General features: G+C 40.5%; 2 protein-coding genes and 1 pseudogene across 4 annotated transcripts; 1 reads left to right on the top strand and 2 right to left on the bottom strand.

The window, feature by feature from the left end:
* Nucleotides 1-989: 989 nt before the first annotated feature.
* Nucleotides 990-18,230, bottom strand: pank4 (pantothenate kinase 4 (inactive)). Its single transcript, XM_085353417.1, has 19 exons — nucleotides 18,102-18,230; nucleotides 17,572-17,654; nucleotides 16,656-16,864; nucleotides 15,863-16,046; nucleotides 15,377-15,469; nucleotides 15,112-15,265; nucleotides 12,047-12,228; nucleotides 11,831-11,912; nucleotides 8,470-8,570; nucleotides 7,254-7,409; nucleotides 6,259-6,371; nucleotides 5,772-5,859; nucleotides 5,474-5,625; nucleotides 5,247-5,302; nucleotides 4,486-4,535; nucleotides 3,848-3,952; nucleotides 3,666-3,766; nucleotides 3,128-3,196; nucleotides 990-2,277 (listed from the first exon to the last, which is right to left on the bottom strand). The coding sequence occupies exons 1-19, from the start codon at nucleotides 18,220-18,222 to the stop codon at nucleotides 2,028-2,030; spliced, it is 2,349 nt and encodes a 782-aa protein (XP_085209543.1). The 5' UTR covers nucleotides 18,223-18,230; the 3' UTR covers nucleotides 990-2,027.
* A 3,292-nt stretch (nucleotides 18,231-21,522) lies between these two features.
* LOC146632629 (transcription factor HES-5-like) lies at nucleotides 21,523-22,089 on the bottom strand (annotated as a pseudogene).
* Nucleotides 22,090-26,287: 4,198 nt separating this feature from the next.
* LOC146632628 (transcription factor HES-5-like) lies at nucleotides 26,288-26,926 on the top strand. 3 transcript variants are annotated; one of them, XM_085354540.1, is made up of 3 exons: nucleotides 26,288-26,395; nucleotides 26,510-26,686; nucleotides 26,777-26,926. In XM_085354540.1, the coding sequence occupies exons 1-3, from the start codon at nucleotides 26,288-26,290 to the stop codon at nucleotides 26,924-26,926; spliced, it is 435 nt and encodes a 144-aa protein (XP_085210666.1). The 3 variants fall into 3 exon arrangements, with proteins under 3 accessions (XP_085210666.1, XP_085210667.1, XP_085210665.1); XM_085354541.1 differs by having other exon boundaries at nucleotides 26,510-26,689; nucleotides 26,783-26,926; XM_085354539.1 differs by having other exon boundaries at nucleotides 26,510-26,926.

The raw sequence follows: 26,926 nt of genomic DNA, 5'->3' as shown, positions 1-26,926 counted from the left end.
TATGCACACAGATTATGATCAAACACTGATGGTAGTCATACAGCATCAGGTGTGTCAGTTCTGTGGATCAAGCTAGCCAAACTTTGTCAAGCTGTCTAGGTCCTATGTAGGACCTAGACAGCTTGTAGGAGGCAAGGGGTGCCCATTATCTCATGACGTGTGCATGACTGCACTGATGGATAGACAACCCTGTCTGCACTGGAAAGTGTAAAAAAAAAAACCCCAAAACTAGCAAAAAAATAAAAACAAAACCTCCACCCGAGCAGACCTTTCATAGGCTATAAGCAGATGTCACCACATCCATAAGGGCAGGCTGAAGAACTGGTTGCGTGTGGGTTTTGGCAGTGGGAGTGATGAGCAAGAGAGAAAGCAGGAGGACCCCCTGCCAGGCCTCCTCATGCATTATCAGCTTGAAGCTCCCCAGCAGGCATCAACTGCCACATACTAGGGTGCTGAGCTTTCATACTGCCAGGGGCATGTTTGGTTTTTTTAATATGGGGCAACTTTCAACTTTCCCGATTTCTCTACTCAGTTCAAAACTCTTCTGACACATCTACAAAGAAAATGCAACACGCGCGCGCGCACGCACACACACTCACAAAGGTAAAATATAGGTTTTCACCATTTAATTAAAATTGATTGTCAAGAGAATAATAATACTCAAAATTGTGCTTGGTGTGCTTAACTGAAGTGATGTAATTTCTCATATATATATATGTATGTATGTATGTATGTATGTATGTATGTATGTATGTATGTATATATATATATATATATATATATATATATATATATATATATATATATATATATATATATATATATATATACATACATACATACATACATACATATATATATATATACACACACACACACACACACACACACACATACACACGCACAAAATTGTATATCACATATATGTACAAATGAAAAATACAATATTGCAATATGAGTACAGAAGTGAAGCAACTGTGACTTTGGGAGATATTTTCATACCAAGAATGTTTTTAATCAGAGCCTGCCTTGAATTTAGACCTTTGTGATGAAGTTAACAATACAATAAACCACTTCACATCAGGTTTGATGTTTGTTACAACTAGAAGCTGCCATATTATTGCCTTAAAACAAATATCTTTTGACTCTGGGATGGACTGCAGTGTGTATTTGTACATGCCAGGTAATTACAGTGAATGCATGGACTCATGCCACAGCCAGCTCAGTGACATCAAGTTCCATGTGATGCTTACAGTTTACTGAACCTGAAATATGCTGTGTTAATTTTGACACCAAGCACCTTTGGAAAGACTTAAAGACTAAAAATCTACATCACAGTAGAATACTGCCACCTTGTGGAGGAACACTGTAGGTTTCTTGAATTGCTGTGATAAAGTGCTGCTTCTCCCACTGATCAAGCTGATCTTCCCTGATTCCACATCAACAGCTACATAAATGACAATGACAGTGATTCTTAATTTCAATTCGATTAGTGGAGTGAATGTCATAAAAAGAAATGTGAGTTTTTCTTTGTCTATGGCCTGAGAGTGCTGGAAAAAACTGACATTTGTGTAACATGACACCTACAACAGGAATTAAATGCAAAACTGAGTGAGTGAAATCACATCAACCTTAAGGCACATTAAAAACGTCTCACCACTGAAAGCTGTAATTATTCCTGCTGCTGTCTCTATCTAGCCAAAAAGTCAAATCCCTTAGATGTACACAGCCATGTTGGGAATGACAGGCGCACATTTTCAAAATAAAAGCTATGTATATAAACTGGTAGTACTGATAGCTATGATATGATTCAACAGAAAACTTGATGGATGTGCAAGAAAGCAATATGTTCATGAAGCCAAAAGTCGACTTTAAAATGAAACATACAAATCTCCCAATTAATGATCACCCTTAAAAACCCACATAAACTTTTAACAGTCAGCGTTAAAATCGGTTGTTCACTCAGTGGCAGTATACGATCATCCTCCTTACATTCAGAGCTTCAACTCAAACTACTTCTGTCACGTTCAGGAAGGAGAAAAAGCACCGCAGTCCTTGTTTGGTTTCCCGGCTGGTACTTCATACTTGAAGACCACGCTGAACAGTTTTCCCCCCAGTCGGTCGGCCAGCCACGAGTTTTTGATAACGGCCATCTTGAGGCTCTCGCAGCTGAGCATGGCGTAGTAGTTGGTGTGAATGGCTCGACCCATTCCCTCGATGATCACCAGGTCGGTCTGCCGCTCCCGCACAACCATCGCCAAAACTTTGTCCAGGCGGCTGGGAAACAACAAAGACGTAGAATCACCTGATTTCTTGTCAGGACAGGGGCTTTAATCAGTTTATCTTACTCCTCCTCCCCAAGGAGTCAATTAACAGCTTATGTTAGCCACACTTTGCACTATTATTTTTATCATTATAGAAGCACAGCCACGACTATCACACGGTCCAAAAACAAGGAACTATCTTATCAGTATTCGGCTCTCCCGCCATCACTAATGTGATATTATTATCTTATGCTGATTACTTTAATATCAGTATTATACATACAGAGCCAAGAGAAGTCAAGTCATATCAGGTCAGAGTCTACATCACATATTAAACACCTTCAGTTGATCAAAGTGCTGTACAGGTTATACAAAATATACACTATACATATTAGTGACTAAATCAACAATAAATACAAAGAAAAAAATCAAATAGACAAAGCGAATAAGACTGTGTTTGCATAACAAAAAGTCAAGGTACTCTCGTCAACCATACCTGCAAACAACCAAAAACAAATAGGTTTTTAAAAGTAGTGAGAACATTTTAAAGTGAATCCAGAATGGACTGTATGAGAGAATATTAGTATCACAGGTCTGAAAGCAGATTAACCTTGTTCTTATCACTTCATGGGACTTTTTGGCATTTTGGAAAAAAATAGTCAGTTCATCCATCAGTGCTGTGGAGGTCAAATGTAATGTGCTTATTAATTCATTCATTCGACAGACATGGACTGAAGCTTGGATGCATGCATTCATAGCAAGAGGAGCTCATTCTGTCAGCTTCAGGCTGCAGTTTGCAGAAATCTTACTTAAAGTATTTAAAAAAATATTTAAAAAGTTCAATGCAAACTAAAACAACTAACCTCAGATCCAAACACGGAGAACTGGAACCGCTCTGCACCAGCAGCAACCTGTCCTCTCTCAGGCCAGCCCTACACAACAACAAACACACCACAGCCCAGTGCTTTGTAGACATCAGCCATGTGTACAGTATTATTTACAACAAGGATTTTGTTGCTCATGCTAGCTCCTAATGAGTAATGTTTTTGTTTACAATGCAAGGCAGCTCACCCTTAAGAATGAGCTGTTAGTACAAGCTATTTGTCATTTATTGTATCTTTGGGGGTGAAGGTTGTTTTTAATCAGTCATTCACATCTCCACAACTATTTGTTGTTTTGCTCTCAATACGGTCACTATGGCCCAAGATTTAAAAAAACAAGCATGTTCATGTTTATCACTGTTCAGATGTGTAAAACTAAAATGACAAGTAAAACTAATTTATAGCAAACAACTAAAGCAAATTGGAATTTATCTAGTCCTTTAGGTCAATAATAAAAATCTATACCCTAAAGAGTTTGTCTCATCAATAACCACATTTAAAATCACTTATATACACTCACTCAATGACGGGATCCATAGCAGCAATTCTTTCTGTCAGTATCTGCAGTTCACCATTCGTCACGTCATTCAGAGCTGGACCAGAGTTGCTGGCCAAAACCACCTAAACAGTAGAATCATTGCAGAGTTTAATGAACATCTGACCAAATACTCTCTTTTTGTAATTATTCTGTCAGTTTCCTACCTCTGTTCCTCGAGAGAGAAGCTCTCTTACAAAAGGCATCACCCCTAGAATGATGTCTACTCCACTATTATCTACGAAAAACAAGGCACACTTATGAGGAGGACCCTGCAAGAGAAAACCAGGATGGATGACATTCAGCCATTAATTATCAAGAAAATAAAACACAGAAACATTCCTGCAAGTATGCAAAACACTACTAATGACCACCCAGAAGATGTTATCCCTTTGTGGTTCATCAAAACATGCTTATCCCTAGTTCAAAAAGTGTTGAACATAAGGTGTTTATGGTAGGTTTAAGACCATTTATTGTCTCAGTTTGTGTTTTCACACGAAGCTCCTCCAGGGAAACGTCTAGAAAGGTACATGACTGCAGTACATGTGTGAAAAAGCTTCAATCACATAGTCAGATCCAAAGGGAAACAAAGTTTGCTTAATTTCTAATGAGACATCCAATGAAAGAATACACTTATATCCAACACAGAGGTGAAAACATGTCTGAATCAAACTGTCTGCTGCTGTGTGATGCATGTAAAAATGCACAACTTCAGCCAAGATCCAGGCCTGATTTTATAGATATTGCCCTAAGATCACATGTGAAAACAGCTTGTGAGTGTGAAGACCAACAGAATGAATCTGACCTTTAGTCTTTCAAGCCACTGGTCATAGGAATCAACGAGCCATGGCCGCTCTGAGAGGGGAATAAAAAAGAAAATACAAATGTCAGTCTGACCACCAAGAGGCATAAAAGCAGGTCTAAAATCCGACAGTGTATCATCAGCAGACATCAGAAGGTGTAACAGCAAGCAAAAAGGCACACAGCTTATAGGAAATGTTTGAAGTGATGTCAAACTAAACAGATACCTTCCTCTTGAAAATATTAATCTGCCTCCACACCAGCTGTACAACAATATTTACTTGCACTTAAAAGTTCATTTTCATGCTTCAGTTGTCATGTGATGCTGGGAGATTTTCAATATGCTATCTTAAGGCTTAATGTTTTTTCTCTCTCCTTAAACTAATATGTGATTGGAAATCCAATCCAATCAACCCAAGGTGTACCCATGTGATGACATTAAAACTAACCAAGTTACTTAAGAGGAACAAAAGTTTGAATTTGGTTCCTCGGTCTTCTCATCTCTCACATCCTGACTGGAAGGAGATAAAATGTAAGAGCAAGTGAGAGAAGCAAGGAGACATGTTAGTATAATAAAAATAAGCCTAAACGTTCTGTCTGTCTGAGTGCTTATGAAACACAGTTGACCCTCACATTGCACACAATGTGCTTGCATGGACTGAGACACAGATAGACCTCTGACAGTGCTTATGCCCTGCTAACGTGTAGTTAACAATACTTCTGCAGTGCAGTTGCAACTGCAATTGTGTTAAAGTACTTGGATACCTTCCAGCTGTCGTTTAGCCTCCTCAAACCCAAACTCGGGGTCAGATTCCAGGACGCTGTAAGTGTCAAAACGAAACAGACTAAAGTGAGCTCAAACCAGCAACAGTTTACCAAAAAATAACAAAACTTCAAGACTGAGGCTAAAATGTTTTGTGTCTCTAAAAGCTTGTGCAGCTGGGTTGATGTAATCTATGAACCCAGCAAGAGATGAAAAAAAGACCACTCACTCTGACACGGCCTTGGCTCCCCAGTCAAAGACATTCCCAGCCAGGACACCCTGGACTAGGGCAAACTGTTTCTCCTCCCAGCTCAGCTCATCCAAGGACTTCACTGCCTTTTGATAGTACTTGAGAGCAATGTCATTCTCCCTCTGTTTAATCTGAAATACAAAAAAAACAATACAACAAAAACAAAGTCAACAAAAAGAAAACTACAGAGTCATGACATTGGTCACTAAAGGCCAATTCAGCTGTAAAATTCAAGAAAGGTGCATAAAAGCAAAACAACACATTTGATAGATTTCACCTTAGAGTAGGGATCAGGAAAGTTGAACTCGTTTAAACAGTGTTCCCTCGTGTCTAACAAACTTCTGACAGTGAGGGATCCATAAGCACTAGGTGAGAAGAGAAGCACTCTATGTTAGCAAGAGAGAAACATATAGAAACAACCGGGCTGGGATAATAAATGCAAAGCACTTTTCCACAGTTTCCCCCCCTTTTTTAATGTTCTGAAATAAACTATTAGAAAGTTAAAATATATAAATATCTGGAATTTGGAAGTATTTCTTCTTTAAATTTTATAGACTGTTACAGACCTAGTGCTGTGATTCTATTACTAATCCACACTTATGGAGTGCAGCCCAGTCCTAAAAACTGAAAGAGTAAACAGGATCAACATCAAGATTTTGCCGGTATAAAGAGATGAAACTAATGCAGACGGTGAAGAAAGAGTTCGACTTAAAGCAACCTCTGAGTAAACTAGATGCAGTAGCAGAGCCACTAGCAGTCCTTACAACGGCTGTTGACGAAGGGTCTGAAGCTTGTGTCTGTATTTCTGACGGAACTTCTCAGCACGCAGGGCTGCCTCCGGCATGTCAGGCTGACTCGCTACAGCTCTCTTAACCACCTGCTCAAGGACCAAAAAAAAAAAGTAATCAAAAAACACTTCAACTTTTGAGCAAAGAAATAAAAGAAATGTGTATACATCACCATGTAAATGGCAAATATTTTGACTAGAACTTTTCCCAGATCCAAAAGGGAAACGTGAAGCTTTACTGTCAGACCAGGATCAGGTCAAAATTCATTCCTTTGTTAAAAAAAAGATCCCACCACATAAGAGACAGATCTCCCCAACAGTGACCCAAAAATCAAACTACACTATATATCAACCCAATTATGAGCAAAGATGGGATAATTTCTTTGGGTTCAGAAGGAAAAAAATGGATGTCATGCACAACATTTTCTTTTTGTCTTGCATGATGTGTCACAATCTATGAGAACCTATGCCTCATCTGAGATCCCTCAGTACGTCCTAACAGAAAGACTGGCATGTTAGAATTATTTTGAGCAATTTAATTGAGGTTGACCAAAATAAACACAGAGCAGTCTGACAGCCAACGATGCTGCCAGTGCAGTCAGGTGGAACTGTGACTAGACTGGCAGATAGCATTACAAACACTGCTTTGGTTCCCATTGTGTTTACATTCTTTACTGGAAATTACTAGCTAGCAGCTCTTCATGATGCTGCATGCATGAGTAACGTGGGAAGAACGTGCAGTCAGTCATGTCTATAGTAATGAGAAGACAACATTACTTTGTAGCTGTCTAATCTGACAGAGTTAAAATATTAATAGAAACAGACACCTTAGAATTCATACCTTCGATTTCAAAGCCGAATGCTGGGCTCCGACTTGATTTTTGTCATTGTGTTTTTTCCCCATTTTTTAAGAATAATTTTGCAGATATTTACCACATTTGTCTTGCTATTACAACTATGATGCCATCCTACCCCATCTAGGGCCTCTTCGAAGCAGTATAGCCAGTATTCACGGGCCAGAGCATCCTCTGTGAGGTCCACAGTGTCAGGGATGTAAGAGGAAGGGTCTTGCAGCAGAGGCAGGTTCACCAGTTGCCTCTCCAGACGGTCCATCTCCAACATGTCAAACTGTACAACAAAGACACAGAAAACATTCACGCTATCACGCCTTGCCCATAAAAGGCTTTTATGGATAAAAGCCTAACCACTCAGATAACTTGACGTTTATTCCAGCTGTTAAATTGTACAAGCCTATTCCCACTACCCTTCTTAAACACCATCATTCCAGGATGTATTTTAAAATATTTCCCCTTCTTTGTGGCACTCATGTCAGTATTTTTTCTTCAGTGTGTCAACAAAAACGATGAGCGTGAGATGTAGTAAAGAGGAGAGGTTAAACCAGAATTTAACTCTAAAAGCCAATGAAAGCCAACAGATTCATTAAATGGACACAATCAATAGTCCATTAGAGGAAGTCCTTTCCTTTTAAAGAACTTAGTACATCTGCTGATGGTTTCTCGAGAGGAAAGAAAAGCAAAGAAGTCTGCAGTAATGAAAACTAGTGAATGCGAGTTGGGCACAAGGGTATTTCAGTGATTGTGGGCTGAGGGAGGGAGACTGGGAGTGGGGAGGGCACATAGCTGCTCCTGCTACTACAGTGGCCTAGAAGCTCAAGGTATTACAAAAAAAGCAAAGTGCACACCTGAAACACTTCACATCTTTTAAAACCATCAAACAACCTATTATTTTCTATTGTTCATCTAATGTGAACACACAAATGAATGCCTGTCACAACAACTGTTTAAGTGTTTGCAGTTACACGACGTGTTGAACACAACCAATGTGCCATCAAACCACCAAACAAGCAAAGCAGGCAGAGGTACTTACAGGAAACTGAAGGAGAGAGTTAGAAGAGTGTGTGGACAGAAAATGGGAAAAAAATTAGAATACAAAGATGAACGGAATGAATTTTTTATGACTTTGTATTCAGCGAGAACAATAATGATGGCATCTCCATCAAAAACGAAAACATTAATTGAAGTTTATAGACAAACTTATCAATAATTAGATGGAAAAGGATGTAAAGAAAAAAAACATTAGCAAATGAGGGCTGATGTGCCATGTTGTGCTACGTGGCCCAGCCTCAGGTCTTCAGATACCACAAATCTCTAACTCACTGTGGACTCACCGTTCCACTACGAGCACGTTGCATAGGATTCATGTCAGGAGAAACGCTCATCAGACCTGAGCTACCTGCGTAATTCTCACCCCAGCTATACTGGTTTGGATCTAGAGGAGAAAAAATGTAAACGTTAATATATTTACCAAACACTGTTTGGATTACAGAGAATTTTAATATCATTACAGTTAATATTTAAACAAGTCTTTTGCAAAGTTAACGTATTTAAACGTTACCGTTATTGGTCTTTGATGATACACCATTCCTTTAATATACTATTATGGCAGTTTATGAAATGTGTTTTTGTCAAGGACCACCTCCACAGATTTTATTTATACTTAATCTCACTAAAAACTGCTTCCAAAAAAATTCTCATAATACTGTTAAGTTTTCAGTGATCCTTTTAATGTTTCCCACAGAATACCCATAACTGTTCCAGTGGTCACTGTGGATGGACTTTAACTTCACCATCTTGGACTCCAACTAGCAAAGGTAGTCCCTGTTGTGCAGTCTTGAAGAGCTTAGTGAAGGAGCACTAGTGCTGCAGGTTCTGGTTAGAGTGGGCCTTCAACGTGCAGTGGATCTCAAGAGCAGGAAAAAAAAAAGACTACTTTTGTCCAGCTGCAGTCCGTGACGGGGGAGTAGAGAGTCTGTCCAACCACAGGTTGAATCTAGAAAGCTACTTGATATAAAGGATTTAGCAGCTACTAGTTAGCTCACGTGGGTAACGACAGCGAGACCTGGAGGGGCGTGATTGGGAGGAACGGCCTCCCTGATCTGAACCCGAGCGGTGCTCTGTTATTGGACTTCTGTGCTAATCACAGTTTGGCCATAACGAACACCCTGTTCGAACATAAGAGTGTCCATAAGTGCACGTGGCACCAGGATGCTCTAGGCCGTAGGTCGATGATCGATTTTGTAATCGTATCAGCAGACCTGCGACCATATGTTCTGGACACTCGGGTAAAGAGAGGGGCTGAGCTGTCAACTGATCACCACCTGGTGGTGAGTTGGATCAGGTGGCGGGGGAAGACGCTGGACAGACCTGGTGCACCTAAACGCGTAGTGAGGGTGTGCTGGGAACGTCTAGCAGAGGCCCCAGTCCGCGAGATCTTCAACGCACACCTCCGGCAGAGCTTCAACAGCATTCCGAGGGAGACTGGGGACATTGAGTCCGAATGGACCATGTTCAGCGTCTCCATTGCCAAAGCTGCTGCATTGAGCTGCGGCCGCAAGGTGGTTGGTGCCTGCCGTGGTGGTAATCCCCGAACCAAATGGTGGACACCAGAGGTGAAGGGAGCCACCAGGCTGAAGAAGGAGTCCTATCGGGCTTGGTTAGCCTGTGGGACTCCGGAGGCAGCCGACAGGTATCGACAGGCCAAGCGGAATGCGGCTCGGGCAGTGGCTGAAGCAAAAACTCGGGTGTGGGAGGAGTTCGGAGAGGCCATGGAAAAAGACTTTCGGGCTGCCTCGAAGAGATTCTGACAAACCGTCAGACGTCTCAGGAGGGGAAAGCGGTGCTCTACCTGCACTGTGTATAGTGCTGGCGGAGCGCTGCTGACGTCGACTGAGAAAATTGTCAGGCGGTGGAAGGAATACTTCGAGGACCTCCTTAATCCCACTGACACGTCTTCCGAGGAGGAAGCAGAGTCTGGGGATGAGGGGAATGACCCGCCAATTTCCGGGGGCGAGGTCACTGAGGCAGTTAAACAACTCCTTAGTGGCAGAGCCCCTGGTGTTGATGAGGTCCGCCCCGAGTTCCTGAAGGCTCTGGACGTTGTAGGGCTGTCCTGGTTGACACGCCTCTGCAATGTTGCGTGGAGATCAGGGGCAGTACCTGTGGACTGGCAGACCGGGGTGGTGGTCCCCATCTTCAAGAAAGGGGACCGGAGGGTGTGTTCCAACTACAGGGGGGTCACACTCCTCAGCCTCCCTGGGAAAGTCTATGCCAGGGTGCTGGAAAGGAGAGTTCGTCCGTTAGTCGAACCTCGGATACAGGAGGAACAATGCGGTTTTCGTCCTGGTCGCGGAACACTGGACCAGCTCTTTATCCTCTCCAGGATACTTGAGGGTGCATGGGAGTTTGCCCAACCAGTCTACATGTGTTTTGTGGACTTGGAGAAGGCATTCGACCGTGTCCCTCGGGGTGTCCTGTGGGAGGTGTTGCGGGAATATGGGGTGTCTGGCCCATTGCTACGGGCCATTCGATCCCTATACAACCGTTGCAAGAGCTTGGTTCGCATTGCCGGCAATAAGTCGGACTCGTTCCCGGTGGGTGATGGGCTCCGCCAGGGCTGCCCTTTGTCTCCGGTTCTGTTCATAATTTTTATGGACAGGATTTCTAGGCGCAGCCAAGTGGCGGAGGGCTTTCGCTTTGGTGGCCTCAGAATCTCATCTCTGATTTTTGCAGATGATGTGGTTCTGTTGGCTTCATCGGGTGAGGGCCTCCAGCTCGCACTGGAGCGGTTCGCAGCCGAGTGTGAAGCAGCGGGAATGAGGATCAGCACCTCCAAATCTGAGGCCATGGTTCTCAGCCGGAAAAGGGTGGAGTGCCCACTCCGGGTCGGGGATGAGTTCCTGCCCCAAGTGGAGGAGTTCAAGTATCTCGGGGTCTTGTTCGCGAGTGATGGGAGAAGGGAGCCGGAGATCGACAGACGGATTGGGGCTGCAGCTGCAGTAATGCGGATGCTGCACCGGTCCGTCGTGGTGAAGAGGGAGCTGAGTGTAAAAGCGAAGCTCTCAATTTACCGGTCGATCTACGTCCCTACCCTCACCTATGGCCACGAGCTGTGGGTAGTGACCGAAAGAACGAGATCGCGGATACAAGCGGCAGAAATGAGCTTCCTCCGAAGGGTGGCTGGCCTCTCCCTTAGAGATAGGGTGAGAAGTTCGGCCATCCGGGAGGGGCTCAGAGTAGAGCAGCTGCTGCTCCACATCGAAAGGAGCCAGCTGAGGTGGTTCGGGCATCTGACAAGGATGCCCCCTGGGCGCCTCCTGGGTGAGGTGTTCCAGGCATGTCCCACCGGGAGGAGGCCCCGGGGCAGACCCAGGACACGCTGGAGAGATTATATCTCTCGGCTGGCCGGGGAACGCCTTGGTATTCCCCCGGATAAGCTGGAGGAGGTGGCTGGGGAGAGGGAGGTCTGGGCCTCTTTGCTTAGGCTGCTGCCCCCGCGACCCGGCCCCAGACAAAGCGGATGAAGATGGATGGATGGATGGATGGATAGTTAACAGCAGAAATTATAAGATAAGAACAAGAGCCCTGTCAAAGACCAACTAGATCAGGTTGTTGTCTAAACCAAAGCAGAACAGTCAAGTGCAATCATCGTTGTTTGAAAACCACAACAGGCATTAGCTGTTTCTTTCTTACTGTCTTCCTCTGCTCCTTTAAGAAAGGCTCCAATGGTTCCCAAATAACCTTCATGCCTCAAAAACAAGGCCTGAACTTCACCCTACAACAAAGCAAGAGGAGGTCAAAAGGCTGTGGTTTAAATATTGTACAGTTCACAGCTATACTGACATGAAACAAATAGACGACTGCCTTTTGTAAAGTTGTTTCTGTGTCAGAGCACAAAGTTTTGCTTGCCTTGGTAAAGAAGTTGATGCTATAGGTGATTGTGTGCATGGTAACAGGGTGTCCTCTAATAAAGAAGCCTCCAAAATACACTCTGGACAGGTTGTGAAGCTTGGCATAAAGACAGGCCAGCTGCCCGATGTCATTGCTGATCATATGGAGTAAACTCTTGGCCATGTCTTCTTTAGAAAAGTCTAAAATTCAGAGCAGGTTATATGAACATAAAGGCATAAAAGAGGTAAGACTTTATATTAGTATATAAATAGCACCGGGATGGCACTGTGATAGCCTCCATAAAACAAAAAACAACAACAAAAAAAAACAAAACAAAAAAAAAAACATATTAAAACACTTCCTTAATTTTCAAACTGGAACTATAACCTAGAATTACTACTTACCTACAATAATTGCTCAACAGTAGCAGCTGAACAGTTACAGACTTCACTTCAATAAATTATAAAAGATGTTGAATTTTCTGGGATAACACCATCCCTTTATTCCATAATATTCACCAATACAACACCGGATGAAGAGGCATCAATTTGATTCTGCAGCTGTAATAAAACTGAAAAATATTAGATGCTTTTTTTTCCTGGAGACAACAAAATTCAATTTATCATGATAGAGTTTGGCTTTCACCCATCCATCCTCTTCTACTTTTCCAATTTATGGTAACATTCACACCTATGGGCAATTTGAATCATCACTTAACCCCTAACCCCAGGAAGTGCATGTCTTTGGACTATGGAAGGAAGCAGGAGCACACAAAGAAAACCTGACAGGGTGAGAACTTTTTGCTGTGAGGCAACAGGGCCAAGTATGGCTTAGAAGCAACTCAACACGATTTCCTCCTTTAATATGTATAGTCAATATGTAATATATGAATAAACCAGCCCTGGTTCATGAGGTAGAGCAGGTCATTCACTAACTGGAAGGTTGGTGTCTCCAGTCTTCAGTCTGCCAAAGTATCTTTGGGCAAGATCCTAAACCCCAAGTTGCTGTTGATGTTAGATAGAAAGCATGTGTAGAAAACTAAGTAGAAAAGCTCTATATAGGATATTTTTTTCCTGACATTACCTAATATATAGGGTGTCACTAATGTTAGCTCAAACTCGTTTGTAATTGCAAGTTCTGACAAGTTAAACCCTCCCTAAAAGATATGGCATGTGAGAGGATTGTTAGGCATTAAACTGGGCTGCAATTCCAATAGAAATGCTCAGCCATGACAGCCATGCTCATATGTCTTTGAGCAAAAACATCACATGAAGTAGTTAACAAGGTAAAAAAGAACAGGGATCCTGCCTTGTTAGAGAAATAAAAGTATCTGGTTATAATCAATTTATTTAAATCAATTACGTCTTTAAACTGCAGTAGCTACACTTAAAAATCACCATTATATGACAGTTAAAAAGGAAGAAGCCATTTTTCCACATACTGAGGAAGAAACTACTCAAATGTAATAATCTGAGGTGGACTAGTGTGGTTTGAGTTTAAATGCAAATTCAGATATATTACGCTTTGAAACTAGGCCATCACTGAAATACATTTTACCATGAATAATCTGAGCTTACTGCAGCTGTTGCCCTGCAGCTGTTGATCTTCAGAGCAAGCCTCTTTCATTTTAGGACTAAAAACATACTAAAAGGATGTGAGGTGTTTTTTTGTCATGATAAATGAATAAGCTGCAAATACAAAACACAATATATAACCAAGTTGTTAGAGTCTGACATTACAAGGATGCACAGTACTGTCTTTAACCACCCACAATTTCTTTATAATTTGCTTCCATGAGATGCACATTCTTGCAAGTTTCTAATTTTTTCTTGGGAAAACGTTCTTTGAGCTTTTTGAAGGTCTTTGAGAGTTTTCTTTGGACATTAACTGCTTTATGCTCATTTTCAGCCCAGTTTTTGTACTATTTTCGCAATTAAACAAAAGCGCAATATAACTAAAGGGATGAACCAGTGTTGTGTCCACACATAACAGACAACTTAAAAAAGAAACAATTTTAAATTGACCCTTTAGGCACTTTCTTATTAGCAGCCTGCCACTTAACATATAATTTGCTCCCATTTCTTTAGTTGAATCCACAAAAAAATGCTAAAGATAACAGTTAACAGGCATAAGATAATATTTTTTTGCAACGACCAGGTGATTCCCAAAGAGCTATTAGCTGGCTTGGCATACTGCAGCATGCTGTGCAGTGTACCCATTAGAAATATTTGAGGAAGCTGGAGGATAAAAGAAGAAGTGGCATGCCAAATATCTACAGCAGATGAACAGTATATGAAACTCACTGCCTTAAGAAAAAGGAAAAAATCCAAAGATAAATATGGCCCTTCAGTTGATCCATCTACAGTTCACTGAAGCCTCATTAGAAACGGTCTCAGTGGAAGGGTGGCTGTCAAGAAGACACTCTTCAGGAGGGGAAACGGGGCAAAAAGGCTGAGGTATGCCAAATTACACTAGAACTGAACTGAAAATTAGTGGCAACAGGTCACATGGAGTGACGGATATGATTTTATTTATTTTTTTGTTTAAATTCATTTTTAATATGTACAGATGAGTTCAGAGTAGAAATACAGCAGTCAGTGTCTATAGCCATCTCTGAAACACAGAGGAGGCTCTGTAATGGTTTGCGGCTGTGTTTCAGCCAGTGGTGTTGGAGATCACAGAAAGATTTTGATCCATCATCCAGTGCAATATGTAAAGTATCTGACTGGCAACAACTTAATTGTCCAGCATGGGTGTGAACCCAAACACACTGACAATGCAGTGAAAACAAACCAAGATATAATGATTCATTATCAGCCATTAATTGGCCTTCCCATTGAAGCAGTGTGAGAACAAAAACACAGCCAACATCCAAAGAAGAGCTTTGAATGTCCTTCTAGAAGCCTGGAAAAGTCCTCTTTAATACTACTTACAGAAATTACAATAAATAAATAAATAATAATACATAAATTATTGCACGTTTTCCCATTATTTTTTAGCAAAATGTAATGAAATGAGGAGTGACTCAACACTTACATAACACTACAGGTTAGCTAAATGAAACCTGTTCGTCCATGACTCACCTTTGTCGGCAGTAGCAGACTTCCCAAAACTGCTCGCTATAAGATCTCCAGTCAAGCCCAAATACCCGTATGATCCTCCATAGATATCTTTAACAAGCATATCAACACTTGCATGCTGACCTTTCGAGGCCAACTGTAGCAGCTCGTCAAATCTCTATGGTTTAAATAAATTAAAAAAAAAAAGTCAAGACAACCTTAAATACACGATTTAAGTAGTTGCTGATAAATGACTTGTAATAAAACCAGTCCACATTACTCAGGATACCTTTGTTTTGGTGAGAAGGGCTCCAAGTCCCCAGAATGTCCCTCCACCTATTGAGCTTCCTCCTATTCTCTCAAATTTGTCCTCTGATTCAACCTGGAGAAAGTGAGAAAAAAAGTGATACAGCGTAGTGCGTTAATCACAAAAGAACCTAGTAAATCAAATGAAAGTGATCATATAACCTCTTAATATTATATTTTTACTGCATCATTGAGAGAAGTGATAGTATGTTCTATTTAACAAAAAACACTGCATCTTAAGTCCTTTTAAAAAGCCAGTATTTGTCTGTTGTTTCTATAATTGAGCTTTTTAAGAGGACACAAAGACATGTGGGAAAAACAGGGTATTTGGAAAGTATAACAAAGTATACTCTTAAAATCTGTGCAAATGCAAAGGATGGGAAGAAATGGAAACATGTTCCAATGTAATGAATGCAGATGCAGCACAAGAAGGAGCATTCTTTATTCTCTTACTTATTTATTGTATTACCTTAACTATGGACACCCCGGAGCCGATGTTTACCAGCAGGTAAGGAAAGATGTCTGGATTAGTCGTCTGAAAGCGGAATTCTGAGTCGGCATGCTTGGCGTACACGAAAGCCTCGTGTGGTATGTTCTTCAGTACAAAATTACAGCCCTTGATGAGGCATGTCATCTCATCCTCTTTGTCCACTCTGCCACAGTACAGCACAAAAACAGGTGAGCATCATCACCAACAATAACAAACGATCTAATTCAATGTGACTACAAATTTACACTCTTCAAGCTACACTGGCTACACAGGTAATAATTACAAACAAGCACCAGCTGATGCAAATACGTTACTTTTTTGTATTAAATGACTAGAGTAACAAACTGGGAAAACTGAAACTGTATCTCGCTCTCGATCACATTAATGATTTTTTTGTCGTCTGTTTAATTAGCCGATACAAAAAAAGAAGGCTGCCAAACTTGGGAAGCCATCAAATATTAAATATTTTCCAGAGGAGTCTTTATAAGGTCTTCCAAAGGTCTCTGTAAAAAAAACCATACAATTTGTCGTGCAATTTCCTGTTTTACAGGAAGAGGACAGGATATTGCTTTGTGCACTGGTTACAACAAGAACGGAGGACTATTGTTAATTCAAGGCTGGTCACCTAGAATATGCTAGAAATGTAGCTCCCTTTGTTTCCATTTATACCTACAGTTTCTACACTTTAGCACACTGCCACAAATGCTGAATGATACAGCACAGGTAAAGGGTTTTTTTTGGTGATAGCTAACATTGATTTGTATATACTGACTTGAGTCCCAGTTTCCTCTCGATTAGCTCTTTGAACTTGTGTGCCCCTCCACCTGTGGCTTTGATAACTTTGGTTTCAGTGTTAACTAGATGGTCTTTAATGAAGTCCAAGCATGTTTCGATGTAAGCATTTTCAAACTTGATAAAGTGCAGGCGTGCCGTCACCTCCTCCTGCATTGATATTTCATACAGCTTGTCACCAGCAGCCGCCTAGAAAACAGACATACGGAAGAGAAATGTCTGAGTACTTCAAGCAGTCCAGATGTTGGCTTCTGATACAAGCCCTGACAAAAAATGTGGAATTGCTACACTTGAAGGATGCACAGCCAGCACTTATTTTTAAACTCTGTAGCAAATCAAATAAAAAAAAACAACAACTCAGAAATATATTTAGTAGCTGAATAGTTTGACTTCAAGATGTAGGAATGCATCTAATGTAAAGGACCAAGGGAGATGACAATCATTATGATTAAGTGATTTTTACGGACGTCCCAAAGCTACAGTTAAAGCTTTTCCTCATCCCCGTGACATGGTCAGCAAACAACCCAGATACTAATCTAATTGAAAATTATAGTTAAAATTATTAGAAGGAGATTGATGGAGAGCTTTGGTTTTTATAGTGGAGCATATACCTCAAAAAATCCTGCACATCATAACACCCAGAGGAGGTGCAAGAAAGTACTGACATGTACTTCATGAAAAGTACAGAGTACTAGCTGATGATGTAAGGATGGGTCAGCACACTTCTCCCAATACTTGATCTGATTTTGCTATGTTTTTGTTTGTTTGTTTGTTTTTGTTATTCTAAGTAACAAACAAAAACAAAACAAGGCTGAATGAACATCCTACAAGTGTGCTGATTCATATTTTTGGGTGGTTGCATTTTAAAGCATAAACAGTGTATTTTTCATCCGTACCTTTGCAGTGTGGTCGAATGATCGCACTTTGGCCACCTTGTGCTGGACGGTTGAGTAGTAAGCCAGCTTTGTCAAAGAGCCACCTGTTAAAGCAAAACAACATCGATAATGTCCGATAAGAAAACAGCAGGGCGAATCGACATTTAAAACGAGCAATGAAGTGACAAACTCTGATGTTGTCTTGAAAGAGATAAGTTCTTATAACGGAGTAGCTAACAGCTAACGTGCAGGCTCGTGCACTTGTCAAAGTTGGCCAGGTTGTGTTTAGGCACACATCCGCTTAAAGGTAAAACGATAATCCTGAAAGCTCATCAGACTTCCATCTTTAGAATAAACTGACTGGCTGTCAAACAAATTAACATCGCGTGTAAAGTTAAGCCGCTACCATTAGCTTTGTCTTCTTTCACCTAAAGTCTAGTGTTTGTCAGAGTATTAAGGATGCGGCAGAGCTGGTCTACAAACACGAAGATTAGCTCAGTGTGTACAAAAGTTGCCGCAAAATGAAAGAAAGCGCTCATATTTCCAAGTACCGATATCTATGGCGAAGCGCTTTGCGTTTTCCAAATTGCGGAAGATTTCATCGGGAGGAAGAGTAATGCTTTTATCCATGGTGTGACTTGTGTTGCTGTCAACTCGACCACATTCCGCCATGGTCGGTAATTACGTGACGCTGTGTGCGTGCTGTACGTGCGTGCCCCGCGACGTCCAATGCAGTGCAGTGCGTGCAGAGCGTGCACGTCATCTGGTAAACAAGTTCTGGAGCGACGTGAACGTTAACAGGTAGTAACGCGGGTTTTTTCCCCCATTCCACACTAATAATTATTTTATTATGTAAAAAACGTATTAACTAATTAAAAAAACGGATAATTTTAGAATTCGTGGACGTACAGTTGACGTCAGAAGTTTACTTATACTCGTCACAGACGTGAATGGTATGATATTTGGGGGGCTTTTGATGACTTATTTGAAGTATTCTTTTTCCAGGGTGAAAGAATTAAACTAAGAACTGAGCGCACAAGTTTGAATTTATTTTGGATTTTGTTGTAATCCAGGCACATAGGCAAGTGAGACTGAAACCCTTTGGCACCTCAAAATTTCATCAGAGCACCCCTAAAAATAACTAATAGTAGTAATAGTAGTAATAACAGCGCATTTTAGTATTATTTTCTAAAATTATCTTCAAATGTTTTATTTTCCCAACTTGTCAACTGACGCCAGTACAGGATAGAATGAAAACAGGTTTAATGTCTAGTGTTGATGATATCATGATGTTACAGTGTGCTCACACAGAGGCGTTGCTGGTTTGATTTTAATAGACTGAATAAGACTTTGGCTGCAGCAAGAAGATGAAGATGTAATTTCATGACACAAATCAGTGACGCAGATTTAAAACACACTTTAACTGACATATAGCAAAAGTTCAAACTGAGGGGACATTGCTGTGACTTATAAAATGTCTGCTTTTTTATTTGTCCTATAAATAGCGTTAAAAACTTTATCTAATCTATCTTAAATCACTAGAGATTATTAGTTAATTTTAACTGTCTGAGCCAGTAGTCTGCTGGTATGTCACAAGTTGCGAGCCAAGGAGATGATTTTTTTTATTTTAGTTCTTAAAAATTGTCTGTTCCTGTTCTTATTGAATTGGGCTTCAGTGTTTGTTTAGTGTACAGCTCCAGATCCAGGTGACAGCAAGTCAAAAGGATGTTGACTGTTAATAACCGTCTGCAACCTGCATTCAGTTTGAATGTTGCTGTAAATAGATATGAATCTGTTAGTGCTTTTTGTTACCAGTAATATTTAACTTTGTGCCGGCACCAAGACTGAGAGACGAAGATAAAGAGGGCTGGATGGAGACAGCAAAGAGAGAGAGAGCGAGCAAAAAGAAACAATAAAGAGTAGACATGTAGTCAAATTCACCAGAAATGATGAAGCTGTAGCTTCTGTTTTCTCACATACATTGATGATTTCTCATAACTAAGCAGTGTTTTGTACTGTTGTTGACTCACATCATATTGATCCCATATTGATATGAATGGTCGCATTTTACAGGATTCATACCACTCTAAACTTGTCTTGAACAGGACGGCTGCCATGTAAGGGACTACAAATCTATTCTCCACTCATGAAATTGGAGTACATGATGCTCTGTGCTGTGACTGCATATTAAATAGAGGGTTTGCACTGTATGAATTCAAAAACTTTAATATAAAACAACTGTATTACCAGTTTGGTTTGTTTACAGGTCTATGGAGTGACAAGGTGATGTTCCAGTGTCTGTACTGGATAAGTGCTTGATGATTCGGTGGACTGCCGTGGTTAAGAGACTGAAATAATGTTGTGCTTGTTTGTCATCTTATCTGCTTTGCCACATTTCTTTCACTTCTAATTACTGAGTCTTTGCCTCGGGTTTGATACCTAAAGGCTCCACCCTAAAATGGGTGGATTAGATTGGAATCTCTGATTATTTACGTTGATTAGATTTGTAAACAGCATATTCCATAAATATTAATTATGGAGCGCTGCATTTATGAGACGATTGGAAGCTGAGCCTTCTAAAAGTTTGAATGTAATTGTCCCTGTCTGCGCACGATCGAAAGTAGACATACAGGCTCAAATACATGCACTCCCACTCGTATATGATGCATAACTTGTACTAATGTATATGTTACAAAGTACAAGAACTAATGATCTTTCTTTTTTTCACATCCAGTCCACTGTCATTAGAAATCAACACTACTTTAGTAAATGAAAAAAAACATGTTGAGTTAACTCCTTAAGAAGTCAGAAATCTGTCAAACTGATGATTAGCTTGACTTCTAGCTTGGACAGAATTGGGAGTTTAGTCAGAACTGTCATGTTGCAGTTTTTCAGTAATAGAGTCCTGTTACAAATGCAGCATGTAGTCTAAACATGAAAACCTTCTGCTCTGCATTTATCAGCTTTGAAAAGCCATTCTCAGGGCTTTATTCAACCATTTAAATGGCCTGTTCTGGCTCAAGGGCCACATGTTTGAAGTGTGATCCTAGACTGTGAAATAAGAGGAGCTTGCCAACCTTAAGACTAATAAAGGCACAACAACAGATGGGAATGATCAAATTGTCAGTTTTATTTTACAAGTCATCATATGTTTTAAGAAATGAATCGATTTCTGTGTTTCAGCAGCAGCTACAAGATATTTGGCAGCCATAACAGAAAGTGTCCTTACTGAAAGATGTGGTTCATGTATCTCAACAATGTAATGCTCCAGTAAACAATGACAACTCTGCTCCACTAAAAGCTTGACCAACACTGATCTTTTGTCAGTAGAAGGGATGAGGTGACACAACTCAATATTCAGTTATTTATTTATTTATTTTTGATCGTGAAGAATAAAGAGGTCACATCATGTTTACGTACTTTCACTGAGGCATGAGTGGTGATGATGCAGCTCCAGTATGTTTAAAAAAAGGCACAGCAGGATAATTTAATATAAACTAAAGAAAGTGACCCAAATCTCAATCAGAGAAAATACATTTTGAGTTATGCACACATTTATGCTTTTTTGCACTGCAAAATATGTTAATAATAGAACACATAATTCCAGTACCCAATATGGGTCAACAAATCTTCCAGATAAGAAAGCAATGCATAAAGGTGCATCAGAAAGGGTGATATTAAAACAAAAAAGTAGGTAGAAAATTCACAACTCCTGTCAACAGGAATATAAGTTAAGTATGATCATTCCTAACCAAGCTTGGTCAGTTTTTATGGTAGTTATCATATCATGCATCAATGAGAGAAAGTATGTTATCATAGAAAACAATATTGTGTTTCTAAAAAAGAAAGAAACTATCAGTGCAACAGAACTTTGTGCTCAAAATCTGTCACAGATTTCTCATTTAACATTGAAAATCTTATTTATATTTAACCAACATGGTCACATTGTTAACATCTTCTGTCAGTTGGTGTCTACCACGGCCTCCAGAGGGAGCTGTTGACTCGAGTCTTATCTTTGGTCATGGTAGTCTGGACTGTGTAGCTCAGACGAGAGATATGAGCCTCTCTCAGGTTGTCAGAGGAGTTTTGCAGTTTGTTGATGTGGTTCAGCAGTCTTCTCTGAGACAGAGTGTTCGCCTCCTCTTTGGACAGAACATGTGCCACCTCTTGGACACATCTGGAGTAGCCCTTATCAACAGCTGCTGAAGCCACAGCTTGATGCTGCTGCTGCAGTCGTCTCAGGAAGCAAACGGTCTGCTGTTTGAGGAACTCTGGACCCAGGAAAGACTTGAGCTGCTCAATGCTGCTGTTAATTCGCTCTCTGCGTAACTTCTACACCAGAGGCTTTCTAATCTGCAAAAAGAGGAAAGAAAATAGTAAATAAACTTTATCCAGAGTGTAACTTAAGCATTATATGAGACAATTTGTAAAGATATGTTTAGGTATTGGTGGGCAATTTACCTTGTGATTCAGAGTTGAATGCTTCTGAGAATTACTCATTGCTGCAGTGATTGTAGGTGCCATGCCTGGATATCTGTGCTGTAGAAATCTCATCTCTCTATCATCTTCATCTCACTATTTATAATCTCACATCTCCATATGAATATGTGGGTTCTGGCCTGGCTGAAGTTTCTCACCATTTTGACCAATCAGGGAGCTCAGCAAGACAATATGGATGAAGCAACATGCTGAATGTTGTTTTATTGCTGGAGGAACAATAGCTAGGTCTCAGGGGAACAGGTGGAGGACTGGGGGTGGGGGTAATGGGTGGGGCTTGTATGAATCTGGGAAAGTTGTGACCCTGTAGAGAGGAGATCTTCCCCCTGATGCTTTGATCAATAACTTTGACTGAGCACACGCTGATCATCCCATCACACATGTGAGAACACGCCATATGCACCTTTCACATTAAAAATCCCATGATGTTAAAATAAAATAGCAGGATTGAAAGGCAGATTTGTGTTTTAAGATTAAGCAATAATCTGAGACATAGCACAAGGCCATATGCTGAAGTTTGATTATTACCTTTTTTGTTTTAATAGAGTGCATTAGTTAAACCAAACTTACATAATGTAAGTTTAGTTTAACTTTCTCAGTCAGGAAATAAGATATCACCTGAGATATTAGCTATTAGAGTCCCTTTCTGTATTTATTACCCACCATCGTTAGTCAAATTATATATTGTGGCATTGATTTAAAAAAAAGTCTTTGTCAAAATGTACTTTGCGGAAAAAGCCTTTATAACCTGTTTAAAAAGGACCACATTGCCATGGTATTTTAGTATCCATCAGTGGAAAAAGTAAAGAGGTTTAGATTGAAATAATGACCCACGACACAGAGTGGAAATGAAGCTGGCAAAAGTTACAGAATTGGCACCAAAGAGAGACCAGCAGAGAAAGAAATACAAGGAAAAAGAGAATAAACAGTGAAGAAAATCTTCCTCTGAAGTGTGCCAATTCCCCTTTGGAGAATAGTCAGGTGCTGGTGAGGTTGAAGATGCTAATCACACTGAACTGTGACTCGCTCTCTCACAGTTTTCCCACACTCTGTTCATTGACTGAGCTCTCACTCAACAATGGGCATGTGCCTTGTTAAATGCTAATTCATCTACACACCAGCAGCTCCCGGCTCTCCCATGAGGGCAGAGTTTGTTGTGTAGACACTGTCAGTAATTAAGCTAGGAGAGTGAGTATAAACACAAATATTTTGGTTAGGGATGTGACCTAACTGTTAGTCAACAAAGTATATTTGGATGTGTATTTTATATTAAAATTTTATGTATGAGCATTTACTTTCTATACCTGCACAGACATATCAGAATCAGAATCAGAATCAGAATACTTTATTGATCCCTGGGGGAAATTATTTTTTGTTACAGTGCTCCATTTTAAACCAACATTAAGACAAGACAGACAATACACTAACTAAGAATAGTACAATATATACATATATATACATACATACATACATAAGTCACTCATAAATAAATAGTTGGAAAAGAAACATGTGTAGTTGTAGCAGCAAACAGTGTGTTAAGTGGATGCGTTGTACAGGGAGATGGCCACAGGCAGGAATGATTTCCTGTGTCGTTCAGTGGTGCTTTTCGGTAATCTCAGTCTCTCACTGAACGAGCTCCTGTGACTGACCAGCATGTCATGGAGTGGGTGGGAGGTGTTATCCAACATTGTCTTTATCTTGGACAGCATCCGCCTCTCCGACACCACCTTGAGGGAGTCCAGCTCCATCCCCACAACATTGCTGGCCTTACGGATTAGTTTATTAAGTCTGTTGGCATCTGCGACCCTCAGCCTGCTCCCCCAGCATGCAACAGCATAGAGGATCGCACTGGCCACAACAGACTCATAGAAAATCCTCAGCATTTTCTGGCAGATGTTGAAGGACCTCAGTCGCCTCAAAAAATAGAGACGACTCTGGCCCTTCCTGTAAAGTGCTGTGGTGTTTTTAGCCCAGTCCAGTTTATTGTCAATGTGTACTCCAAGGTATTTATAGTCCTCCACAATGTCAACACTGACCCCCTGAATTGAAACAGGGGTCAAGTGTTTCCTGGTCTTCCTGAAGTCCACGATCAGTTCCTTGGTCTTTGCCACGTTGAGCTGCAGATGATTCTGCTCACACCACGTGACAAAGGAGTCGACCACAGCCCGGTACTCTGTCTCATCATCCCTGCTGATGCATCCAACCACCGCAGAGTCATCAGAAAACTTCTGAAGATGGCATGTCTCTGTGCAGTGGCTGAAGTCTGTGGTGTAGAGGGTGAAGAGGAAGGGGGAGAGGACAGTCCCCTGTGGTGCCCCTGTGTTGCTGATCACCTTGTCAGACACACACTGTGGGAGACGTGCATATTGTGGTCTTCCTGTCAGGTAATCAACAATCCAGGACACCAGAGAAGCATCCACCTGCATCGCTGCTAACTTATCACCCAGGAGGGTCGGCCTGATGGTGTTGAAAGCACTGGAAAAGTCAAAAAACATGACCCTCACAGTGCTCGCCGGCTGGTCCAGATGGGTGTAGACACGATTGAGCAGGTAGATGATATAAGGTCATTATAAGTATTTATTAAGAAAAATATGTAATAAATATGACATTCTCCTTTTTTTATTTTATATTTTTACTTTAAAATATTTCATTTATTTTATTCTACTTTATTTTCAGGTTAATTAGGCTCTTTTTTAACTTTATTAAACTTTTTTGATTTGTCATATTGTATTTTATTGAACTATTTAATGTATTGGCTGCTATTTTTGGACTAGATAAAGTATGCCTTGTCTTATTTTATTTTTTTTTAATTGTACATTATTATAGCTGTTACTATTTTACTTACTTTTTCTTTTGTCATGAAAATGTATCCAGGTAATACACATTGTTATAATGATGTAGCTGTCGGGAGTTTAAAATTGGTCATTGGTAACAATGTAGAACTACAAATAAAAATGTAATTTAAAAACAGTGTGATAATTTGGCACTTTTCTTTAATTTAAATTGTATTTAAAAATAAAATTTATTCAAAAAAATAATTTAGATTTTATTTAAACAAAACCACAAATCATAACAAAAGTTTTCAAATAATATATTTAATATCTGTACAAAAAATATAATTATTAAGAACTCTAAATTAACATTTTCTCATCTTGAGTGAGTAAATTATGTAAAAAGTTTAAATTCAGTGGTAAAGAATTCCTCCCCCTTCACAGACATCTTTGTCTGGCCTGCCTCTATTGTCCCTCAGGGGCTCTGTGAGTGGGTTTTCTCTGGTTTCCCACACTCTCCCCATTTACTGCTTTCAAGAACAAAAGAAGTGTGTCTGGTTGCACATCACATTAATTATGGAGTCAGTTTACGAGTTTTGTCTCATTGCCTGTGAATGGAAATTCCAGCCATCAAGACTCGTCATTACCAGGCTTTTGTAAAACTGCTATAAGGAATGCAGACATTTTTGGATTAATGAAAATTCAAAGGCTCCTTTTCTCCTTCTTCGAACTCAGATTGTCTCTCTGCATTCCAGGCTTTTTTTCTTAATTTCTTTTTCCTTAAGTTTTTTTTTTTTTTGATGATGATGATGATAATGATTTTGATAGGATAAAGGGTGTTCACTCATGAATTGATCGTGTGCTGGTTGTGGTCTGATGAGTTTAGGTTGTATCAATAATCAAACTTTATTAAAAATCTCATTAATCCAGCTGTTGATAGGGAGATGTGTTGAGGAAAGTTTCTGTTGTATCTGCGATAGTATTTTGTGCGATAACAGTATCAACAAAAATATCTCTTGTAGAGCAAGAGTATTACTTTGATGCATTCTAGTCAAGTTAAAATGACACCTAATTGTGACACGTTTGTTGTAAATAAGGCAGAAATATGTGGTTGTCTAAGCTTAACATATTTTCATGACCGTTTCAGATGTGTTTTCTGTTGTTATGATGAGCCTGTGCTCAGTCAAAGTCATTGATCTCAGCATCAGGCAGCAGATCAGCTTTCTCTACAGGGTCACCACTTTCCCAGATCCACACAGAGCTGTGTGAGTCTCTCTCCATCAACCTCCCCCCAGCCCGCCAGCTGTTCCCCTGAGATCTAACCATTATCCTTAAGGCAATAACACCATTCAGTGTCTTGCATCCTTTATTGTCTTGCTGAGCTCTCTGATTGGCTCAGACTGTGAGAAACTCCAGTCAGACCAAGACCCACACATTCATATGGAGATGTGGGAGTATAAATAGGAGGGATGAAGCCAGCAGAGATCAGATTCTCGCTACAGCAGAGAGATCCAGCCATGGCACCTGTCACTGCGACAATGACCGGTTCTCAGGAGCATCCAACTCTGACCCACAAGGTAAACTGGAGACTCATAGATATTTTAATATCACATACAGCCAACTGATTTTTTTTGTGCTAAAAACTGTGCCACTGAACAAGTTTAGTAATATTATTGTTCTTCTTTCTGCAGCTCAGAAAGCCTCTGGTGGAGAAGTTACGCAGAGAGCGAATTAACACCAGCATTGAGCAGCTCAAGTCTCTGCTGGGTCCAGAGTTCCTGAAACAGCAGCCAGACTCCAAACTGGAGAAGGCGGACATCCTGGAGATGACAGTTTGCTTCCTGAGACGACTGCAGCAGCAGCGTCAAGCTGTGAACTCTGCAACAGTCGATCAGGGCTACTCCAGGTGTGTCCAAGAAATGGTCCATTTCCTGTCCAAAGATGAGGTGAAGACTCAGTCCCAGAGAAGACTGCTGAACCATGTCAACAACCTGCATGCTTCTTCTAATAAGAACCTGAGAGAGGCCAACTTATCTAGCTCCACAGTCCAGACGAGCATCATCAAAGACAAAAGTCCAGTCAGCACTGCTCTATGGAGACCTTGGTAG

The sequence above is a fragment of the Diplotaxodon limnothrissa genome, linkage group LG5, assembly GCF_057381915.1.
Source record: "Diplotaxodon limnothrissa isolate DT_005_m linkage group LG5, D_limnothrissa_male_GT1.1, whole genome shotgun sequence".
Taxonomy (NCBI): Eukaryota; Metazoa; Chordata; class Actinopteri; order Cichliformes; family Cichlidae; genus Diplotaxodon; species Diplotaxodon limnothrissa.
This window is presented reverse-complemented; position numbering and strand designations above follow the sequence as displayed.